The sequence below is a fragment of the Osmerus eperlanus genome, chromosome 1, assembly GCF_963692335.1.
Source record: "Osmerus eperlanus chromosome 1, fOsmEpe2.1, whole genome shotgun sequence".
Classification (NCBI taxonomy): Eukaryota; Metazoa; Chordata; class Actinopteri; order Osmeriformes; family Osmeridae; genus Osmerus; species Osmerus eperlanus.
In genome coordinates, this window is record NC_085018.1 from 27211824 (window position 1) to 27233848 (window position 22025).

Here is a 22025-nt window from a genome sequence, read left to right on the forward strand (position 1 = left end):
GCGAAGGAGAGAAACAATAAAGAGACAGAGAGAGGGAGGGAGAGAGACGGGAGAGAGAGAGAGAGAGAGAGAGAGAGAGAGAGAGAGAGAGAGAGAGAGAGAGAGAGAGAGAGAGACAGAGACAGAGAAGGAGACAGAGAGAGAGACAGAGACAGAGAAGGAGACAGAGAGGGAGACAGAGAGGGAGAGAGAGAGAGACAGAGAGAGAGACAGAGAGAGAGAGACAGAGGGAGGGAAAAAACATGAGAGATCTATGACAAGGGAATCAGATGGCTGAGCGGTGAGGGAGTCTGGCTAGTAATCTGAAGGTTGCCAGTTTGATTCCCAGCCATGCCAAATGACGTTGTGTCCTTGGGCAAGGCACTTCACCCTACTTGCCTCGGGGGGAATGTCCCTGTACTTACTGTAAGTCGCTCTGGATAAGAGCGTCTGCTAAATGACTAAATGTAAATGTAAATGAATGACAGGGCGAGAAAGAGAGGGAGAAACCTCTACATTTTCCTCTAGCCACCTCACTAGTTCTCTCCCCTCTTCCCATCTCTCAGTGCCAATAAAAACAGATCAGTAGGTCAGAGGGGTGGAGGAGAGGAACAGGGCCTCATCCATTTCCGCTTCTGGGAGATAACAGTAGGAGACTGGACTCTGTTTTCCTTGTTTTCCCCTCTTCCCCCTGCTGTAGTGGAAGGCAGCACCATGTGTTATCTAGTCAGTGTCCTGCTGTTAGGGTTAGGGTAGTGGAAGGCAGCACCATGTGTTATCTAGTCAGTGTCCTGCTGTTAGGGTTAGGGTTAGGGTAGTGGAAGGCAGCACCATGTGTTATCTAGTCAGTGTCCTGCTGTTAGGGTTAGGGTAGTGGAAGGCAGCACCATGTGTTATCTAGTCAGTGTCCTGCTGTTAGGGTTAGGGTAGTGGAAGGCAGCACCATGTGTTATCTAGTCAGTGTCCTGCTGTTAGGGTTAGGGTTAGGGTAGTGGAAGGCAGCACCATGTGTTATCTAGTCAGTGTCCTGCTGTGCAGGTTCAGACATGAACCTCATGTGACACGATGCAGGCTCAGAACTATCCTCTCCCTTGTCTTCATGTAAAGAAGAACAGCCTGAACTCTTCTTATTACTATAGATAATTGAGTACATTATAATGTAGCCAAAAATGGTTAACTAGCTAGCCTAGCCAATGTTACTGCTCAAATCCGTTGGCTATTTAGCTAGTGATACCTAGCTACTTTTACTGCGTGAGTTAGATAAACCTTACCTTCGTAATTGTCAATGTAGCTCGAACAATACCACAATTTTAACCCCTTTTCCCTCTTGTTTGAAGGTCAGTAACATAGAATCCTATGTACATCGTTAATTGTCATTTTGGGATGATCAGCTAAACTCATTGTAAGAAACTGCATTTTGTGTGAGAGAACTAACGTAATTGCGAGCTACCAGAAGTTGTTGACCTGGCTTGTGCAATATGCGGAAGTGATGCATGATGCATGATGCATGAGTGAACTAGAGAGGTTACAATTTCTGGGGTGTGCTTGCGTTGGTTGCAGATGGGTTATGTATGTTTGAGTCCACACATTCGTAGATATAGGCCTACGTTTCCACTAAATGAAAACAGATGAGGTCGAAGGGATAAAATGAGCGAAAACGAGACACAATTTACCCTCATCTGTACATATGAGAAATGCCTATGGCAAGCTAACTAGTGCTTGCGCAGGACATGTTAGCCGTTTACAGAAACAGATTGACATAAAGTTTAGGCTGTGGCATTGAAGACAGCGACGCACCACACAAGCTTGAGTTTGAATACATTAATTAATGTGACATCACTTACTGTACATGCAAGTCTTGAATTGCTTAAATGTATGATGCTGCTAGTACACCAGGATACTTGCTGAGCAACAGTCTTACTAGCATGTCGTATTTATGCACATCGTATCTATGCATCGTTGCTAAGGTGTGCTGACGTTGTGACGTTAGGCTAGCACTGAGGTCCCTTGGTGCACACAAGGCACTTTTTACCACAAAAACTTTGTAAGCTCTGTGGCATCATGAGAGGATGTGTCAGCTCAGGTGTGGGAGGGTGAGAGAGGAAAGGAGTGGACCCACACACGAGACAGGCGGCCTGGTACATGGAACAAGCTTAGTTCGGCGTCGACGGAACTTAAATTTTGCACCTACGGTAGTAGGGTTCAAGTTAGGAGCAAGTTTATGAAGCCTATGTTTTTGCCTTTAAAGACCTTTTATGTTTGCTTCCTGAATTTTTGTTGTTGTTATTCAATAAAGCGAATTCTTTGTTTAAAAGCACTTTTGCCTGCTCTGTCCTGTGGTGACACACCGCTTAGTGGCCTCTCATGGTACCACAGCTCCTAAACCGTGCAATGAAACGTAAATCAAAATACAAGCAACGCAATCACTACCAAGATGAACATTTTGACACCAGCGTTGTCTATGTAGTCCAAATATTGACGGATCCTTAGGGGTGGCAAAATAAATAATAATATGAGACAGAACAATGGTTGTGCTCGCCGAAGGCAGGCACACCCAATTAGAACTAAAAAATGCCTGGTTCTTCAGGAGCATTCTCGTGTTTGGACGGTCGTTGATATTTTTGTTTATTGTTATTAATAATATTATTGTGTATGTCGTTTTTAACCCACAACCCTACGTTTTGTTGCAGGCACAAATAAACTATATTGCACTGTACTATAAGTATCCTAGTTATTATTTTAGGCTACTCATCTCAGTTATGCACTTTTTACACGTTTTACTCCTAAGAAGCCCACCTAGAAAAGTCGTTTCATAAATTACGATCATTGTTTTATTTATTTGGTACTGTATTATTTGGTAACTATGATTTCTGTTTGGAAAGACAGCAACTGTTAAAGACAAAAGCCATCAAAGAAATGTTGTAAAATAAAACTTCTAATTTAAGAATGTTCATTTATACATCCCTAATGTTGTAAAATAAATTAATGTATAATAATTGTGAAACCATGGTTATTCCTCAGACTATAATCATTCCATCAAAATCTATAATCGTTGCATCCCTAGTGTTGACCAGAGGACAACCACGCCAGGGCCACCTGTCTGTCTGTCGGCCATTCTGATTGGACAGTGCTAACAGGCAGAGCTGTGCTGAGCTGTGGAAACTCAGCAGACAGGCAGGATATGACATCATCCTGAGAGAGATGAGCGACTGATACAGTAAGTTCCTATATTTAAACCAGGAAGAGGTGTGTGTGAACTGACAGACACCAGGTATGGGAGCAGAACCATGTGTGCATGTGTACATGTCAGGGAATTTGCACGTTTTCTGGACATAAGTTAAGTTGAAGGCCTTCTTGGCTTCTTTTCTCCACACACACACACACACACACACACACACACAGAGAGAGAAGAGACACTGCACACACACACCACACTGACAGCTAGCCTAATTTATGACGGTACTTAAAAGCCCCTCATGTCAACAGTCTCATTATAACCATGAAGTTGAGAGGCATGATTCCTGTCATCTCACACACACACACACGCACAGAGGGATAGCCACAGCACCAGTCTGTAAGTGAATCATCATGTGTTTGGGCAGGGTGCCCATGCAGGACAGCAAGCCCCTCAGAAGCAGCCTGGCCGCCCGGCTCCTCGCAGCCTGAAGCGCCACAGTTCTACTGAGCTTACAGGTCAGTCAGAGAGACAGCCAGAGAGACAGCCAGAGAGACAGCCAGAGAGACAGCCAGAGAGACAGCCAAAGAGACAGAGACAATCCTGCTGCGGCAGACTAACATGTCCAAGTGGGATTATAGTCATTATATAACCTGGCAGTAGAGTATCTGACATTAATGCTCTCTGTCTCTCTGTCTCTCCTCTACCATCATCTGAGTTTAGTCACCATCAGAAAGCGTGTGTGTGCACATAAGGGTTACCCTGCACTGATACAGATACTGATCCTGGCACATGAGTGAGTGTGTGGGAGGGGCAAGGGCACAGCTGGTACACACAGCGTGTTCAGGAAGTGTGTTAAATAAGGACCCTCCAGAGTGGTGAGGTGGGTGGGGCACCATGTATGTAAGAGTGTTTGTGTATGTGTGGGTGTATGTATGTGTGGGTGTGTGTGTGTGGTTGATATGTGTGGGTGTGTGTGTGGGTATGTGTGTGTAAAAACACATTTGCATGAGAGAGAAGCCAAAGGGTTAGGGTTAGGTTATCAAAGGGTTATGGTTATCAAAGGGACCCAGTTTTACCACTTTGATAACTTCCGTGTCAGGAACAGCTGTGTTCAATAATGTATCTTTAAACGGAATAAGAGTTTTACACATTGACCTGGACAAGATAGCCCTACACAGACTGATGCAGGACTGGGTGGAGAAGCTTATAACTGGCCACAGTATGGACAAGGGACCTCTTTACAAGCTGGCTATCAATGTCTGTGTAAGCTGAAGCATGCTGAAGCATGCAACATTAGACTTCAAATATTTATTTCACAAATTTCTGAGGCTAAGGACACGCTGGAGGGACTATGTCTCTCGGCTGGCCTGGGAACACCTCAGGGTCCCCCAGGAAGAGCTGGTGGAAGTGGCCGGGGAGAGGAAAGTCAGGGCCTCCCTCCTTAGGTTGCTGCCCCCGCGACCTGACCCCCGGACAAGCGGAAGATGATGGATGGATGGATTTCTGAGGCTACATAAAAAAAGCTGTAAAAAGTCCACATTCAAAAACGTCACCTTCTGACACAACTCAGATTTAATTTAATTGTTCATCTCATCTGTTTAAAACCAACTTTTAGACATTTTAATACTTTTTCTAATTTACCGAAGTACATAAATCTCTCTGTTCATTTTTTGTGATCGTATGTGGAACATATCTTGCATGTACTGACTTTATGTCCCACCTCTTGGCATCTTACTAGATGTACCAAGCTGTACATCTAGTAAGGCTTCCAAGCTGGTAGAAACAACTGAGACTGTATCTGGGCTCCTCATGACTGGAGCTGAAAGAAACCTGCAGGTCAGCAGGTCTGAGGTAATACACATCTTCCCATCAAGCCCCTGAGTGCTCTGGAAGCACCACTCCATTAAGGAATGATTGACCTTTACATGACAATCAGACAAACACAACTACTGATATATTGCATTCCCACCACAAAGCAAATGGTGAATTATTTTAAAATAATTGTTGCCTTCTGTAGTTGCTGTTTGTGACACAATTACATTAACAAAGTGATGCGCTTTTTCAAGAGTAAACTTCATATTTAGGAGAAAGGTGTGGCATTGATCACTACAGCTTGCTTATCTGGAAAACTTTTCTGAACTCAAGTATGTTTCTGTTTGGGAGCACTGTGGCATCAAATTAATAAGAGAGATAGAGAGAGATTTCGTTGGTTGTTTCTATTTTTCTCCTCTTTCGTGGAAGGACAGGGTGCTGGAAAGGATTTACAATCAATTTGCTCAGCGTTTTGTAACTCTCCCTCCTCTCTTCTGTCTCTCTAAGCTGTCTAAGTCAAAGCAAAACCCACTGATATGTAAATTGCCTAGATTCTGTCGAAGGAAAATTAATCTCTGGACCCAATAAGACACATAATCAATAGTTTCCTGAACAATGTAGAAACTCAAACTAGTCATCGGCATGGTCCTCTATCAGGGTCTGAAAGAGCCTGTGTCTGACCCCCCCCCCTCGGGGTCAGACACATCTTACTGCCCTGATGTCACAGAGGCCCTTGTCATTCTGCCCCAACAAAGACAATTCTGGGTCATCCCTGATATCACCTCCCTCCAACACACCACTCACCCCCCTCTCTCTCACACACACACACACACACACACACCATTCCTCCCACCTATCTCACACACACAAACACACACACCACTCATCCCCCCGCTCTCTCGCACACACACACACCACTCATCCCCCCTCTCTCACACACACACACACACACACAGTCTCCTCTGTGTGCTTAGCTGTTCCTAGCTGTAAGGGAAGGAGGGAAGGAGGGAGATGCATGCAGAGCGAGATCTAACACACTGGTCCTGCGACAGAGGCAGCCAAGTGGCCAAGTTCATATTCTTCACACACATGCACGCACGCACACACACACACACACACACACGGTGAGATAACTGCCCCTGAGGCCGGGTTTAGATTCCCTGCATGTCCTGCACCGAAGCCAAGTTCAGACAGACACACTACAGCATGACCACCAGGAACACAGAAGCACAGATCCACCAACACTAGACAGTCCGTGAATCTCTCACACAGCTTTATGACCTAGCGCTCTGTGAAGCATGTGGATGACACACTCACACACTCAGTGCTACAGCAACATCTGCAGAGTTGCATTCCCACGGCCTACTCTGTGATTGTGTGCTGTATAACAGACACATTTTGATTGCCCTTATTAACGTGGTCAAGCTCATCGACTACACAGCAGACCCTTACGGCTGGCTTACTTTTTAAAACTACAGTAGTAAACACAAACGCTGACACAGCCTGTCTGCTTGTCTCCCCAGGGGGTTGCGTAGCGTTAGCATGTCTCTCTGCCTGCCAGCACTGAGCATGAGGCTTAGCGTTAGTGTAACGGGTGTGAATCTGTGAAACTCACTCCTCAAGTATATAACAGGCCACCCGCGTCAACGAAGAACTAGCTTTTCGTTGGCGTAGCTGGTTGGGTCGCGCTTGGCAAGTCGAGCCCAGCGAGTGGCGAACAGCGGCCCGTAGACCTTGTGACGGAGTGTGGCCATGTTACATTAGCATGTCTCTCTGTCTGCCAGCCAGCACTGAGCATGAGGGTTAAGCGTTAGCATGTGTCTCTGCCAGCCAGCACTGAGCATGAGGGTTAGCGTTAGCATGTCTCTCTGCCAGCCAGCACTGAGCATGAGGGTTAAGCGTTAGCATGTGTCTCTGCCAGCCAGCACTGAGCATGAGGGTTAGCGTTAACATGTGTCTCTGTCTGCCAGCCAGCACTGAGCATGAGGGTTAAGCGTTAGCATGTGTCTCTGTCTGCCAGCCAGCACTGAGCATGAGGGTTAGCGTTAGCATGTCTCTCTGCCAGCCAGAACTGAGCATGAGGGTTAAGCATTAGCATGTCTCTCTGCCAGCCAGCACTGAGCATGAAGGTTAGCGTTAGCATGTCTCTCTGTCTGCCAGCCAGCACTGAGCATGAAGGTTAAGCGTTAGCATGTCTCTCTGTCTGCCAGCCAGCACTGAGCATGAGGGTTAAGCGTTAGCATGTGTCTCTGTCTGCCAGCCAGCACTGAGCATGAGGGTTAGCGTTAGCATGTCTCTCTGCCAGCCAGCACTGAGCATGAGGGTTAGCGTTAGCATGTGTCTCTGTCTGCCAGCCAGCACTGAGCATGAGGGTTAGCGTTAGCATGTCTCTCTGTCTGCCAGCCAGCACTGAGCATGAGGGTTAAGCGTTAGCATGTGTCTCTGTCTGCCAGCCAGCACTGAGCATGAGGGTTAAGCGTTAGCATGTCTCTCTGCCAGCCAGCACTGAGCATGAGGGTTAGCGTTAGCATGTCTCTCTGTCTGCCAGCACTGAGCATGAGGGTTAGCGTTAGCATGTCTCTCTGCCAGCCAGCACTGAGCATGACGGTTAGCGTTAGCATGTCTCTCTGTCTGCCAGCACTGAGCATGAGGGTTAGCATAGCTTGTCAACATCCCTGTCTGGAGGTGTATGAGACATAGCTTTGTCTGTTGGCGTGTCTGCCCCAGTTTAGCATAACAGCAGGATATACTGTTGTGCCTGGTTGTCTTTTTCCAAGTGGTAGATGTAGGGTTATAAGATAAAAGACTAATGGTTGAAAGTCAGCAATAAACTGCAACCCTTTTCTCTTTGATGTGGGAGGTTCAAATAAGCATATTCATAAGCGACAGTCTCACCTTAACAGGTTGGATGGAATAATAGATAACGCTAATACACGGAATTTGCTGAGTCACCAAACACACTTTATACCATTTTTACTTCATGGATTATTATGGGGACATGAGTCATCCTATGTAGGGATATTTGCTGACGGTATTATTAGTGGTCTACTGTCTGCATCGACCTAATCCAGTAGGCTATTGATGCTAATTGTTGTGCAGTTGGTACTTTGTGCTAAATCAGCTGTTTTCCAAATTCAATATAGGACCACACAACTTACACTCACACACAGCAGTCATATACACACACAAATACACAAGCAAGTGCTTGGAAAGCTTACTGCACTGTCTCACACACACACTCAGTCACTCACTCTGTTAGCGATTAAGCTACTAAGCGCTGGAGGTGCTTATTAGCCAGCTGGCCAGACCTCCTTGTGGAGACTCGTATCCAAGCTGCAGAGTGGAGCAGCACACACAGACATGGGGGACAGAGAGAGAGAGAAAGAGAAAGAGAGACAGAGAGAGAGTGAAGGGTGAGAAGGAGACAGACAGAGAGAGACAGAGAAAGAGAGAGAGAGAGGGTAGGGTGAGAGAGGAGGGTGAGAAGGGAGGGGCTGAGGGGTCTCTGTGTCTGGCCCAAGGCTGGGGGAGGGGTTTACAGAGGTGGAAGAGATTCAGGGGTTTCAAGCGTGTGTATATGAATCCATGGGTTTCTCTTTATGTATATTGTGTGTGTCTCTTCAAATAGTATGTGTGTGTGAGTGCGTGTGTCCTCTGAAGTTAGGCCAGAGGCCCAGAGAGGCGTCAGAGTGTGCCAGAGGAGGCCAACACACTGGCCTCTTTGGACCAGCATGGTCCTGTGTGTGTGTGTGTGCCTGCGTACGTGTGTGTTATGTCCGTGTGTCTGTGTACGTGTGTGTGTGTGAATAAGAGAGAGACAGAATATTACAATGAGAAATAGAACTCAAATGTAAATAACCCAGAAATCAATGGGTTTCATCAACAACTATTCATACTGACCTTGGCTGGATAGGAGGAGTAATACAACCATGAAGCCCTTCATTTTCACTGACTAGACACACACACACACATTGCCTTGTCTCTGTGTGAACATAAGGGATGGGTGCAGCTGTGCCACACACAAACACACTGTTTCTGTCCATGTCATACACACTCTGATTAGAATGCCTGGTTCTGTTAAGGGCTGATATTTACTGGACACAGTGGCACTATGGACAAGAGAAACACTTTCTGCTTTTCTTTCTTTCCTCTCCCCCTCTCTCTCCCTCGTCTACACGTGTTCACTCCTGTAATTCCCCTCTTTACTCCTCTCCCCTTCACACCACCATGTGTATGAATGTGTGTGTGTGTGTGTTCAATGCAGAACTTCTACAGCCTGTTCAGACCATCTCCTTAGAGAGAACACACAGACACCAGACACACACAAACAGACCTCCCAACCCACACACACACACACACACACACAGTATTGTCTCAAGTCCCTGCAGCTCTGTGATGAGCTGGCTAACAGAAACACATTGATGAAACACCTCAGTCTACACACCTATATACAGTAATATATAGTCTACATAATACAGTCTATATAGCTGCTCCATATCAGTCTACACACCTATATACAGTAATATATAGTCTACATAATACAGTCTATATAGCTGCTCCATATCAGTCTACACACCTATATACAGTAATATATAGTCTACATAATACAGTCTATATAGCTGCTCCATATCAGTCTACACACCTATATACAGTAATATATAGTCTACATAATACAGTCTATATAGCTGCTCCATATCAGTCTATACAGCAGGCGCCAAAACTAGCACACAAAGTAGGTAAAAGTGGTAAATAGATAAAGAATTGTAGTAATTTGAGTAGCTACAGTCTACACAATAACAGAACTTGTTCAGGCACTTTAAACGCTGCTGACTATTCAGGATATTTATTATGTATGTTGTTGTTGTTCACTTTCTCGAACACACAAGATGGGGAGACAATATGACGTCACTGAGTTGCAAAGATCGGAGAATACGTTCTCATTGGTATCGCTGACATGCAAATGGTCCAACCAACCGACTTTTAATCCTGTGACAATTCAAATGAAGCAGTGTGTGTGTGTGTGTGTACTTTAACTTAACAGAATACCAAGGTACATGCACTGGCAATCTTTTAGGCTGCTACTCCAAGAATTCTGTTGATACTTTAAAAGACACCATTTCCTACCTTTCTTCGTCAATCAACACCTTGAAACAGGAAGTCGACAGGAAGTGGAAGGGAGGCCCTGGCTGTCTTACAGGAAGTCCTACTGTAACAGCTCTTTTAGTGAGAGTGCTCATGACCTGGAGGTAGAGTTCATCAGAAGAAAACCAGACTTCACAGAAAGCCCCTGAGGGGCGTTACGGTAGCTTTAGAGACGATCAGTTTTCAACAATCAGAAGCAGTTGGTTCAGTGTAAACAATGTAGCTGAAACATCCCAGAGCAGCTGAGGGTGGAGGGGACCTCCTGCTGTACCCTCTCTGAGGTTAGATCAGCTCACTAGAAGACAATTCAACAGCAGATCAAGGAGTGACAGGTTCAGAGATTCCCCCTGAATTGTACATCGCTTTGGGTAAAATCTTCTGCTAACTTAAGTCAAATGTAGAAGACTGCTTGTGGTGACCAGGCTAGATTCAGGATAAGCAGCGTTAAACTGCAGATTTCCTATTCCCACAATCCTGTCATTCTGCCACATCCACATTTCATCATCAGATTTAGCACTAGCTGTAATTGTTCTTGTTTTCAAACCCCAGCTTTATCAGCATGGCTTGGCAAGCTAACTAGCTAAGTCCATAATGACTCTGCACTGATCAACTTTCATGACATTAGTTGGTTTGTGAGCCACCAGGCATCTCCCTCAGCCTGCTGTTCAGGTTGTTCGACCAACCTCATGTTATGAAACAGACAATGGACAGGAAAACTCAAACATTAACATTACATGTATTCATTTAGCAGACGCTTTTATCCAAAGTGACTTACAAGAAAGAGGACACCTCAAACAGACTGTTCAGCCGGCTAAAGCCTGCACATGAAAGACCTCTGCTGGGGTCCTAAGAGCATTCAACTTTGCATCCTTCTTTTCTTAATAATGGATGATGTAAGACTAGATAGATAAGTTCTGGTGATGTTTTCTGATTGGCTATTTACTCTGTATAACTCAAAACAACTATCATCTCAGTATGCCTGTGCCTTGTCCATGAATTGTATATAGCGGGACAAGTTATCCCTTATTTCTCCGCGTGAGAAATGGTTGAAATGTGTGAGAAACACAAGGTGTTGCGCGAGACCGTGAGAAATGGCTGAAATGCGTGAGGCTCATGGCAAATGGGTGAGACTTAAGAGCCCTGTGACTGTTAGCTCCACATGGGGTGAAAGGTCAAACTAAATGTGACCCGAGAAAACAGGAAGTGCTTAGCGTGCATCTTGTATTGATTACAGTGGTGAGACTTGCTATACTGTGTCTCTATGCTCCGCGTTTCACTTAGTCAACAGACTAGTAGGGTTAGGGTTAGCTAGGGTTAGTTATGACTAGTAGGGTTAGGGTAAGTTAGGGTTAGTTATGACTAGTAGGCATCTCTGAAGTTGGAGTGGATTACCCCTTTCAGACATCCCATTCTGCTCTCACACTCAGAAGAGACAGGAACCGCTGGCAAATATGACAAGTTAGGATGCTATAGGATAGCTACGACGTCTTATCATCAGCTTTCATTTTTTCAGTCTTGTTAGATGGGTGATTAGTTCTGCAGGAAGGAAGGGAGGTAGAGAGGTAGAGAGGAGGGAAGGAGAAAGGTAGAGAGGAGGGAAGGAGAGAAGAGGGAAGGAGAGAGGAGGGAGAGTAGAAAGGAGGGAAGGAGAGATGAGGGAAGGAGAGAGAAGGGAAGGAGAGAGGAGGGAAGGAGAGATGAGGGAAGGAGAGAGGAGGGAAGGAGAGAGGAGGGAAGGAGAGAGGAGGGAGTGTAGAAAGGAGGGAAGGAGAGAGGAGGGAGGGTAGAAAGGAGGGAAGGAGAGAGGAGGGAGTGTAGAAAGTAGGGAAGGAGAGAGGAGGGAGGGTAGAAAGGAGGGAAGGAGAGAGGAGGGAGGGTAGAAAGGAGGGAAGGAGAAGAGGGAGGGTAGAAAGGAGGGAAGGAGAGAGGAGGGAGTGTAGAAAGGAGGGAAGGAGAGAGGAGGGAGTGTACTGTGACCTGTTGACTGTGTCACACACAGTCAACAGGAAGCAGGCGAGACTGGTAGCCTACACACAGGACACACGACTACAATAAAAACAAACCATTTGTAAAACTCCAGTTTAAAGCCCTCTTATACATTTCAGTTGTGTGGGCCCCCTTCTGTCTCCGCTGCATTCTGCTAACTCACACTCTGTTTTCACGATCAGTGTTTTGGTCCGTGACAGGGACCGGTGCAGACAGTCAATAAATGCATGTAATAGGTGTCATGTCGATTGGCTGTCAAAAATAGACCTTGCATATTGATATATAGCTTATAGCTATAATGACATATAACTGTTGATTGTGTATCTGTGTGCAGACAGCCAGGCAGGGCAGCTAGTGTGTGTTTACTCAGTAGAACAGTTGAGTCTATCTTCCATCAGACACCACAACTCATCATCATGTGCCAGTTAACATTGTAACACACACAGTCCACGTCTCCAGAACAGAATCATTCCATTTTTGTTTCTGAACTTATTTTCATCTCATCATCAACGGAGCTGATGACTCCCATGAGACCTGCATTGTCTAGGCTCCCTGGGGCTTATGGGTAAATAGGTTTAAAGAGCGCCTCAGGAAGATGTCTGCCTGTATGATAATCTCTGTCTCTCCCCCCCCCTCCCTCCCTCCATCCCTATCTCCATCCATTCCTCCCTCCTTCCATCCCTCTCTCCATCCATTCGTCCTTCCCACCTCTGCTCACAAGACAGCGGTAAACAGATTTGTCTTTGTGTCCATTTATAACACATGGCTGTTGCCTCCACACTTCTGTAAGGAGTGCTTGGGGATGGTCTGTGTAGTTATGACATCACAAGGATGAGAAGAGTCCCACTGTTCATAGCTTACCCCAGCTTCCATGCAGAAGCCAGCAGGATTCTGACACTTTCTGAATGTCACATCTGACATTCAGAAAACAAACAGCTTCTGTCTGTGTGTGTGTGTCTGTGTGTGTGTGTGTGTGTGTGTGCGTGCGTGCGGCAGGCAGGCCTGGGGTCTCCAGGTCAGAGTGGTGTGTGAGTGTTTGGCTCATCCATAATCCCCTCCACACACACACACACCAATCAAACCCAGGTGTGGAACTCAGCAGAACTCAGTACAAGGCCGTAGCCATGGAGTCAACATTGGGGGGGACAAATTAAATTTGTTATGATAATTTCGGACAGCGTGCGTGGTTGCCTGTCGTAGCATAACACATTTATATTTTGATATCAATATATTGGGGGGGACATTTTGAACAGATTTGGATATATTGGGGGGGATGTGTCCCCCCCAATATGTATTATGATTATGGCCTTGACTCAGACTCAAAGCAGCAAAGCTGGAGCAGGGTTAGGGATAGTCACACTTTCTTATCTGTGGTTTTGCCAGGAAAAAGACCACTGTCATGAGGAAAACCTGTTTTATTCCTCAGGAAGTTCACCTGTTCCTATATTTCCTGTCCCCAGTGTTGCCTTCAGTGCTAGTCATGAGGAACAATGCATGCAAATACAAGGCCACATCAGCTACAGAGAGATAATGGCCTATTCAGGCAGACTATCTGTCAATGACATGATGATTTAGTAAGTAATGTACTAGATCAATAAACCTTCCAACTAAATTAATAATGAATTGTATGTCTTAAGTGGTTTTATACGTTGTCCATTCAGTTTTGAACAGGCAGGCTGAACAGACACCCAGCTGCAGACACCCAACTGGGCACATCGTAGCCTATATGTTCTTCCTGCGTGTTGACAGACTGTGTCAGGCGGCACAGCGTGAAAGGTGTGTGAGAAGTGTGACCTCCGCGCTGACATCTGCCAGCTCTCTTCATCCTCACATAATTCCGGTCTACTGAAAGGCCATCTTAATAATCCAGTTAGTCTGTCCGGTTTAAACACTCCAACTTCCCGACATGAACAACGGTCGCCACCAGCATCTTTCCACGTCTTTTTAACCCTCGTGCTGCCTTCGGGTCACATGACCCAAAGGTTCATAACGAACCATTGTTGTGTTTACCCAATTTTACCCAATACAAAAACAAATAAAAATAATTTTCTTTTAACCATTCCAATGTGGGGGGTCTGAGACAGCCCGACAGTTAAAAGAAAATGCTTCACTTTGTTTTTGTATGAGGTAAATTTGTCGCAATACGACGGTGGGTCACAATGACTGATGGGTCAGAATGACCCGAAGATAACACAAGGGTTAAAGCATCAGCAGAAAGTATCTATACACTTCCTCTACTCGGCACCGAGAACAAAGAGAACTCACTACTGACAACGAGCTACTAACCTATATTTATGTGTTACAGCCCCGGGATATAGGGCCATCAATACCACGGCTCACTTCAAAACTGTGTTCGTCTGCTGTGTTTCACCCCCCCCCCCCCTCCCCGTTGTGGGAGACGGTTAAACAATGGGCCGACAGACCCCAGCCTCGCCACGGGGCTGAAACTATACACATGACTGCAGATACAGTTCCAATTAGGTTAACCTACTGAAGTCATGTCTTTTCACATTATTTAGGCTTTACGTCCACTGAACTGTCATGAAGACAAGAACTTCGACTTAATTCAGCCTTGACGCAAAACAGTAATTGTCCAATATGGATCAATTGTCAAAAATTCCAGTCTTTAATAGGATATAATCGATAATCTAGGCTATGTGACAGTCTATAATAGGATATAATCTTTAATCTAGGCTATATGACAGTCTTGGATGTTCTTAACAAAGATGATGAAGGACGATTGTTCCTTTAAAAGGAGAGGACCTCTTTGTGTCATTTTCAGAATCTAATCTCAGTTAAAACCAAACGAAGGAGTATTTTGCATGGAGGATGCGTGCATCACATGGAGGAAATGTGATATTTCATTGCGGTCACAAAAACGCCCCGTTCTCATGGACTAGGATGAGACTGGATTAATGACAGACAAACCTATCAGTCAATATTAACTGTTAAGCGCATTATAGAAAATAAATAAGAAAAGCTTAGTAACACCTTGGCTCCTGCAGGATAAGGCTGTCGTCATCTCCAGACGCGCGCATGCTTCAGGCATGGCTTCAATAGGTAGGATATATGTTAGTAAGGCAACACCCATATGTTGTAAAGGTAAATATATCTCCTGCACTTATCCTCACACAGTGCGAAAGACTACACGAGGAGATACAACAAAGCCAGCTAATGCCATTAATAGGGCGCACGTGTGGGGAAATAATGTTTTTAATGTGTATTGATCAGCGGGCAACAGACAAGCACACACAATGTGATCCGCAAAGGTCGGCAGAAATCTTTCAGTAGACATTCAGAGGCGCGTCAAAGAGCTTACCTTAAAGAAACCTTCACAGAGCAATCGTTTTGGCTCGCCATGCCGCTGCTTTCAAAGGCTTGCAGGTTAGTTGTAAAGTATTGCAACTATTTCTGGGAGTTTGGTAAAATCGTGAAAATCCACTGTTGCATTAAACAAAAGCGCAACTGCAGCGAGCAGTCGGGTTGATCCGGTCTGCCGTCATGACCTGCCGTCCGTACGCTCCGCTCCGGCCCTCGCGATTGTCAGAGTCATTTCTATGGTAGCCGTTTGTCACATCGCAATATCTTAGACAATACGGTTTTCTTTTCCACTATTTCAACCGCTACATCCTGTCATCATACGTGCATGCAAACGCGCTTCGACGCTCACCCAAAACACAGCTTGCCTGTGAGCGTCTGTCACGTTGAGTGCTCGTAGAGCAGAGAGGAGGAGGGGGCGGGGGGGGCGGGCGGGCGTAATCGCAACAGATTGACAGCGGTTCCACCACTCCCATCAAATGCTCCCGCCTCCAATTCCCTCAGTAGACCTATTAGAGTGCTCCAAGAGTTCAGTAGGGGTGCATTCACTGGCTTGCATAGTGAGCAGGCACGAACACTAACCGAGAAAGGCTGTCGGGCGGCAACATCTGAGAGCCGTTAAACGCCAGTAAAACGAGGGAACATTCTCCTGTCGGGGGTTGGCTCAAGGGCCACGGGTTTCACACAGACGAGGTCAAAGCCAAAGGTAAAATTCGGTAGGCATATTCCAGTAAAGCAGAAAGTGGGCCTGTTTAATTCAAACTGAATTCAAGTTCGGAGTGTTTTGATGACAAGCCGAGTTTAAAGGGAAGTTGCAGAGAGCAGAAGTTCCTTCCTGCCATGAATCAGGGTTCTTCAAAAGAGGAAACTGAGGTTCTTGTTCAGAGCTCTGGTAAACAGACAGATCACTAGCCCAAACAATGCCTGCCTCACCTCTCTTCCTCTCCTCCACTGTTTGCTGGACCACACAGCCTTCTTCTAAATGCTCTATCTAGCTCAATTCCTCAGTTCTCTTATGCAGGTCCTGCAGTTTGACTTTCGGGCCTCCAGCTTGGCTAGGCCTCATCCTGAAGAGGTCAGGGCCTCCAGCTTGGCCTCATCCTGAAGGAGGTCAGGGCCTCCAGCTTGGCCTCATCCTGAAGGAGGTCAGGGCCTCCAGCTTGGCCTCATCCTGAAGAGGTCAGGGCCTCCAGCTTGGCCTCATCCTGAAGGAGGCCAGGGCCTCCAGCTTGGCCTCATCCTGAAGGAGGCCAGGGCCTCCAGCTTGGCCTCATCCTGAAGAGGTCAGGGCCTCCAGCTTGGCCTCATCCTGAAGGAGGTCAGGGCCTCCAGCTTGGCCTCATCCTGAAGGAGGTCAGGGCCTCCAGCTTGGCCTCATCCTGAAGGAGGTCAGGGCCTCCAGCTTGGCCTCATCCTGAAGGAGGTCAGGGCCTCCAGCTTGGCCTCATCCTGAAGGAGGCCAGGGCCTCCAGCTTGGCCTCATCCTGAAGGAGGCCAGGGCCTCCAGCTTGGCCTCATCCTGAAGAGGTCAGGGCCTCCAGCTTGGCCTCATCCTGAAGGAGGCCAGGGCCTCCAGCTTGGCCTCATCCTGAAGGAGGCCAGGGCCTCCAGCTTGGCCTCATCCTGAAGGAGGCCAGGGCCTCCAGCTTGGCCTCATCCTGAAGAGGTCAGGGCCTCCAGCTTGGCCTCATCCTGAAGGAGGCCAGGGCCTCCAGCTTGGCCTCATCCTGAAGAGGTCAGGGCCTCCAGCTTGGCCTCATCCTGAAGGAGGCCAGGGCCTCCAGCTTGGCCTCATCCTGAAGGAGGCCAGGGCCTCCAGCTTGGCCTCATCCTGAAGGAGGCCAGGGCCTCCAGCTTGGCCTCATCCTGAAGGAGGCCAGGGCCTCCAGCTTGGCTAGGCCTCATCCTGATTCAGGCCCCATTAAGACCCAGATCCCTTCTCTACTCAAAGAGTCAAATCTGACAAACTGCACCAATGCAATATCTAATCTGAATCATAGCTTCTCCAACAGATGTTTTGAAAGGTTCCATAATACAATGGCACTTTAAAATCTTGGTTCTTGTTGAGGTTGTTATATTGTAAAGAAACCTGTAAATGTTACAACAGGAAGAGTGGAGGTGTGTACAAGTTGGAATGTGGACACAACTGTTTGTGTGTGTGTGTGTGTGTGTGTGTAAATGTCACAATGAGGATAAGCAGAAAAACCTTCAAACAGATTGACAGACAGAGATGTCTTGGCCTCTAGAAAGATGTAGGTCTAAACTTTGGTGTCACCAAATTACATTTTCACGTCAATAAAGTTACCCTCATTTTGAACATTGCAGTGAAAGGAACACATTGAGAATGAGAGAGGCTCAAACAGAGGAGACAGAGAGAGCTTCCAAGCACACAGTCAGCTGGTTGGGACTTCATCTGGGTCACTGTGTGTGTGTGTGCCTCCCCCTCTACCCAGGCCAGGGTGTCTCGCTCTAGGGGCCAGCCGGGCGGATGGATGGACGTGGACCCAGCCTAGGGCCAGGGTAGAGAGAGATGGTTGGCCTACTGACTACCCTAACCCTAACCCAGCCTAGGGCCAAGGTAGAGAGAGATGGTTGGCCTACTGACTACCCTAACCCTAACCCAGCCTAGGGCCATGGTAGAGAGAGATGGTTGGCCTACTGAGTACCCTAACCCTAACCCAGCCTAGGGCCATGGTAGAGAGAGATGGTTGGCCTACTGACTACCCTAACCCTAACCCAGCCTAGGGCCATGGTAGAGAGAGATCGTTGGCCGACTGACACTATTGTTGACTGAGGTTGTGCCACAACCAGTAAGGCAACTATGGGACAAGAGTGGGTTTGTGTGTGTGTGTGTCTGTGTGTGTCTGTGTGTGTGTCTGTGTGTGTGTGTCTGTGTGTGTCGTTGTGTGTGTATGTGTGTGTGTGGCAATGAGTGGGTATGGAAGACAGGTCAGAAGGAATACTGAAGTAGTTCTTTGATCCCGCCCTTCCCCCAATCCCAAAAACACACACAAAGCCGACAGAGCCCCTGCATCTTCAATGACTAATGACTGAGGCCTTTAGGTAAGAGAAACCAAAAGCCTTACAGAGGCTGAGATGAGGGAAATTCAGTCAGAGAAATACTGCAGAATTTCTAATTGAAGACATTTTTTGGGTAGGTTAAGTTAAGGTAAAAATCTCAAGTGTACAGTATCAATACTCTAAGAATCAAATTCAAATTTTTACACAATACGTCCATTTCTGCTGACTGATTTGGGTGTGGTCTCTCCCTGGTCTCAGCCCTCCCCCTCAACTCTCACTCCCTTCCCCTCTGCCTCCCTCCCCCTGGTCTCCTCCCCCTCCCTCAACCCATTTCTCTTAAGGGCATCCCATACCTCGTTTCTATGGCAACAGAGTCTAAAGTCGTCTGGGGGAGAGCCAGAGATGCTGAAGAGACAAAAAGCCTCTTTGTCCTACACACACACAGACACATACACACAAACACAGATACACACACACACACAGAGACACACACACAGAGACACACGCACACACAGACAGAGACAGAGACACACACACACACAGAGAGAGACAGAGCTAGCTAGCAGCATTAAGAGAGCGTCCAGAATTGTCCTGGCAGGGAGACTGAGCGGTCGCTAATGTCCATTCTCCTCTCATTATGAAACAGACGCAACTGAGAACTCCAGGAGACTGCTCTGGGACCAGGGAACTGGGAGTCAGGTGGCTGAGCGGTTAGGAAATCGGGCTTGTAATCAGAAGGTTGCCAGTTCGATTCCCGGCTGTGCTAAATGACATTGTGTCCTTGGGCAAGGCACTACCCTACAGCACCTGGACTCCCCAGCATCCTATGCCAGGATCCTGTTTGTGGACTTCAGCTCTGCCTTCAATACATTAACATTTACATTTAGTCATTTAGCAGACGCTCTTATCCAGAGCGACTTACAGTAAGTACAGGGACATTCCCCCTGAGGCAAGTAGGGTGAAGTGCCTTGCCCAAGGACACGTCATTGGCACAGCCGGGAATCGAACCGGTAACCTTCAGATTACTAGCCCGACTCCCTATATAATAGTTTATTATATATCTAATTCCACTTAGTATTGCTATTTATGTACCCTTAGTATAGTTAGTCCTCATATTTAAATGTTAGATTCCTATATGTTTAATGTTTGCACCTTCCTGCCAAAGCAAATTCCTTGTCTGTGCTTTCATGGCGAATAAAACCCATTCTGATTCTGATTCACCCTACTTGCCTCGGGGGAATGTCCCTGTACTTAAGTAATGTAAGTCGCTCTGGATAAGAGCGTCTGCTAAATGACTAAATGTAAATGTAACAGCCCTACACACACACACACACACACACACACTCCATTACATACCAATTGACTTCATTCTGTGAAAGAAAATTTGATTGCTGAGTACATTTATGCATTTAGCAGACGCTTTTATCCAAAGCGACTTCCAAGAGAGAGCTTTACAAAAGAGCATAGGTCACTGATCATAACAACGATATAGCCCCAAACATTGCGAGCAGCCAAAACATGAAGCACACATTGTGAAAAACCAAATAAGTGCCAAAGGGAAGAACCATAAGAGCATGCAGTTAAACAAGTTACAATTAAACAACATGAAACTCAAAAAGTGTACATATTTCACAGCGAGTACAATAATTCAAAACCGTTACAACTAACCAACAAGAGCAACAAGTCTCTCAATAAGAGTCATTGTGATCCTGGAGGAAACTAACATCAGGTCCAGCCAAGCAGAGTAACTTGATTATAAAAAGTTTACCTCCGATAGAAGAGCTGCCACTCCATAAAGCTGAAAGCAGTGACACGAGAGCATGCCACATATCAACACACACACACATATATGAGCACACATACATATTTACACACACATATATGAACACACGCACATATTTACACACACAGCTACAGTCTGACAAAAAGCCACTTCAGTTATTATGAAAACAGCCACGCCCCCCACCAAAACATACTTTTTTGTGTTCTCATTCAAAACAATTGGTTCTTTGTCTAAACTAGTCACCATTCCTATGGAAGCATCACCACTTCAAAACATGTTGTCTTGCCTTCAGGGATTGGCTGATAAGAATCTAGGTTCCGGTGGTACTGTCAAAGGAATTACTGTGCTAGCATTTCAAAGTACATTTACATTTAGTCATTTAGCAGACGCTCTTATCCAGAGCGACTTACAGTAAGTACAGGGACATTCCACCGAGGCAAGTAGAGTGAAGTGCCTTGCCCAAGGACACAACGTCAGTTGGCATGACCGGGAATCGAACTGGCAACCTTCGGATTACTAGCCCGATTCCCTCACCGCTCAGCCAACAGACTCCCTGTAGCGCTTTAACTCAACACAGTCATTCAATGTTGAAAGATAGACAGATGCTATACAATGCAAAGGCAACTCACGGACATACTGACTGCACTGTATACTGTACTAAGATGATCTGATAGGACACACAGCGGATGAACCAAAAGATAGTCAGACAAAAACCCTTGGTCATTGCTTTAAGCAAAATTAGGCTACTGACTCTAAATAAAACCAATTAAATTACTTATATCGGCAGCTTTAACTTTTCAAAAACAATCAAGAACCGTATCATTACATCGCATTTAATCCGCTTTTACCCCCTCCCCATGCTTGAATGACATTTAACACCCCTATTGAGCAAGGACTATCTACGGAAACAGATGGTGATTTCCGTTCATCAAGCGGCGCGTGTCTGCTGGCTATTCATGAGAAGCAGCTCGCGGAGGGGATGAATGGAGCAGATGAGCACGAGCATTTTATTGATTTACTGACCCCTCCCCTCCCACGAGGCTATTGTTCGATTTGTCTCGCGCGTTTCATTTGTATTAATAGTCCTGAGATGTATTGTGAAATTATGCGATGAGACAGGTGACGGCTAATATTGTGGGCCCATTATTCTCGTTCAATGTCATGATTATGTTTTACGTTGGCTTGGTTTTCACGAGCGCATCTGGACATGCTATTGTGAAAAACGTTAACTGGAAAATGGCAAACTAATTTGATATGCAAATTCGGTTCGGTTTGTAATTACATTCGGTAAGCAGTTTGGGTAATTGCTAGATGGGACAGGGAGTAAAAATAATTTTCGGAGTGGTAATTTGTTTAAAACAAATGGCTAATTGCCCTGTAAAAAACGATGATGCTGACGGATCATCTACATTTAGTCATTTTTTAGTCATTTTTGAGGAGATAATTATCTGGAGATAATTATTATTTTAAAGTCAATTTGTAATTTGTGAAACGTATTTCTCATTATACATGGTGGCTACCCTATAGCGTCATCTACTGTTGTATGTTTGTAAAACCACATGAAGTTTAAAAAAAGTATATAAGTATAAAAGTATATAGCCTAGGCTACGTTTGGGTAAAAAAAAAAGGGAATTTTGTGTCTTATCTTTCATCAAAAGATGGACTTCACTCGGACAAGCTGAGTTCTGTCATACTTGTACCATTAATAAACCATTCTCCGGAACCACACGATGTATTAGCTACCATGGGGAAATGGCCTGCCGTTTCATTGCTTCAGCAGCGCGAGGGCTTCTCCTGCCGCCTCCT

The 22025-nt window shown here is 46.0% G+C and overlaps 1 protein-coding gene across 9 annotated transcripts in view; it reads right to left on the bottom strand.

Moving 5' to 3' along the window:
* The window catches only part of kif21b (kinesin family member 21B), a 66659-nt gene extending 50875 nt beyond the window's left edge, over positions 1 to 15784 (bottom strand). For all 9 annotated transcript variants that reach the window (XR_009931691.1, XR_009931690.1, XM_062474012.1 and 6 more), the window contains exon 1: positions 15417 to 15784. Coding sequence is in view for 7 of the 9 variants with exons in the window: in XM_062474012.1 (XP_062329996.1) it covers positions 15417 to 15457 (41 nt within the window). In the remaining 2 variants the exon portion in view is untranslated. The remainder of the gene's footprint in view (positions 1 to 15416) is intronic.
* Positions 15785 to 22025: the final 6241 nt, after the last annotated feature.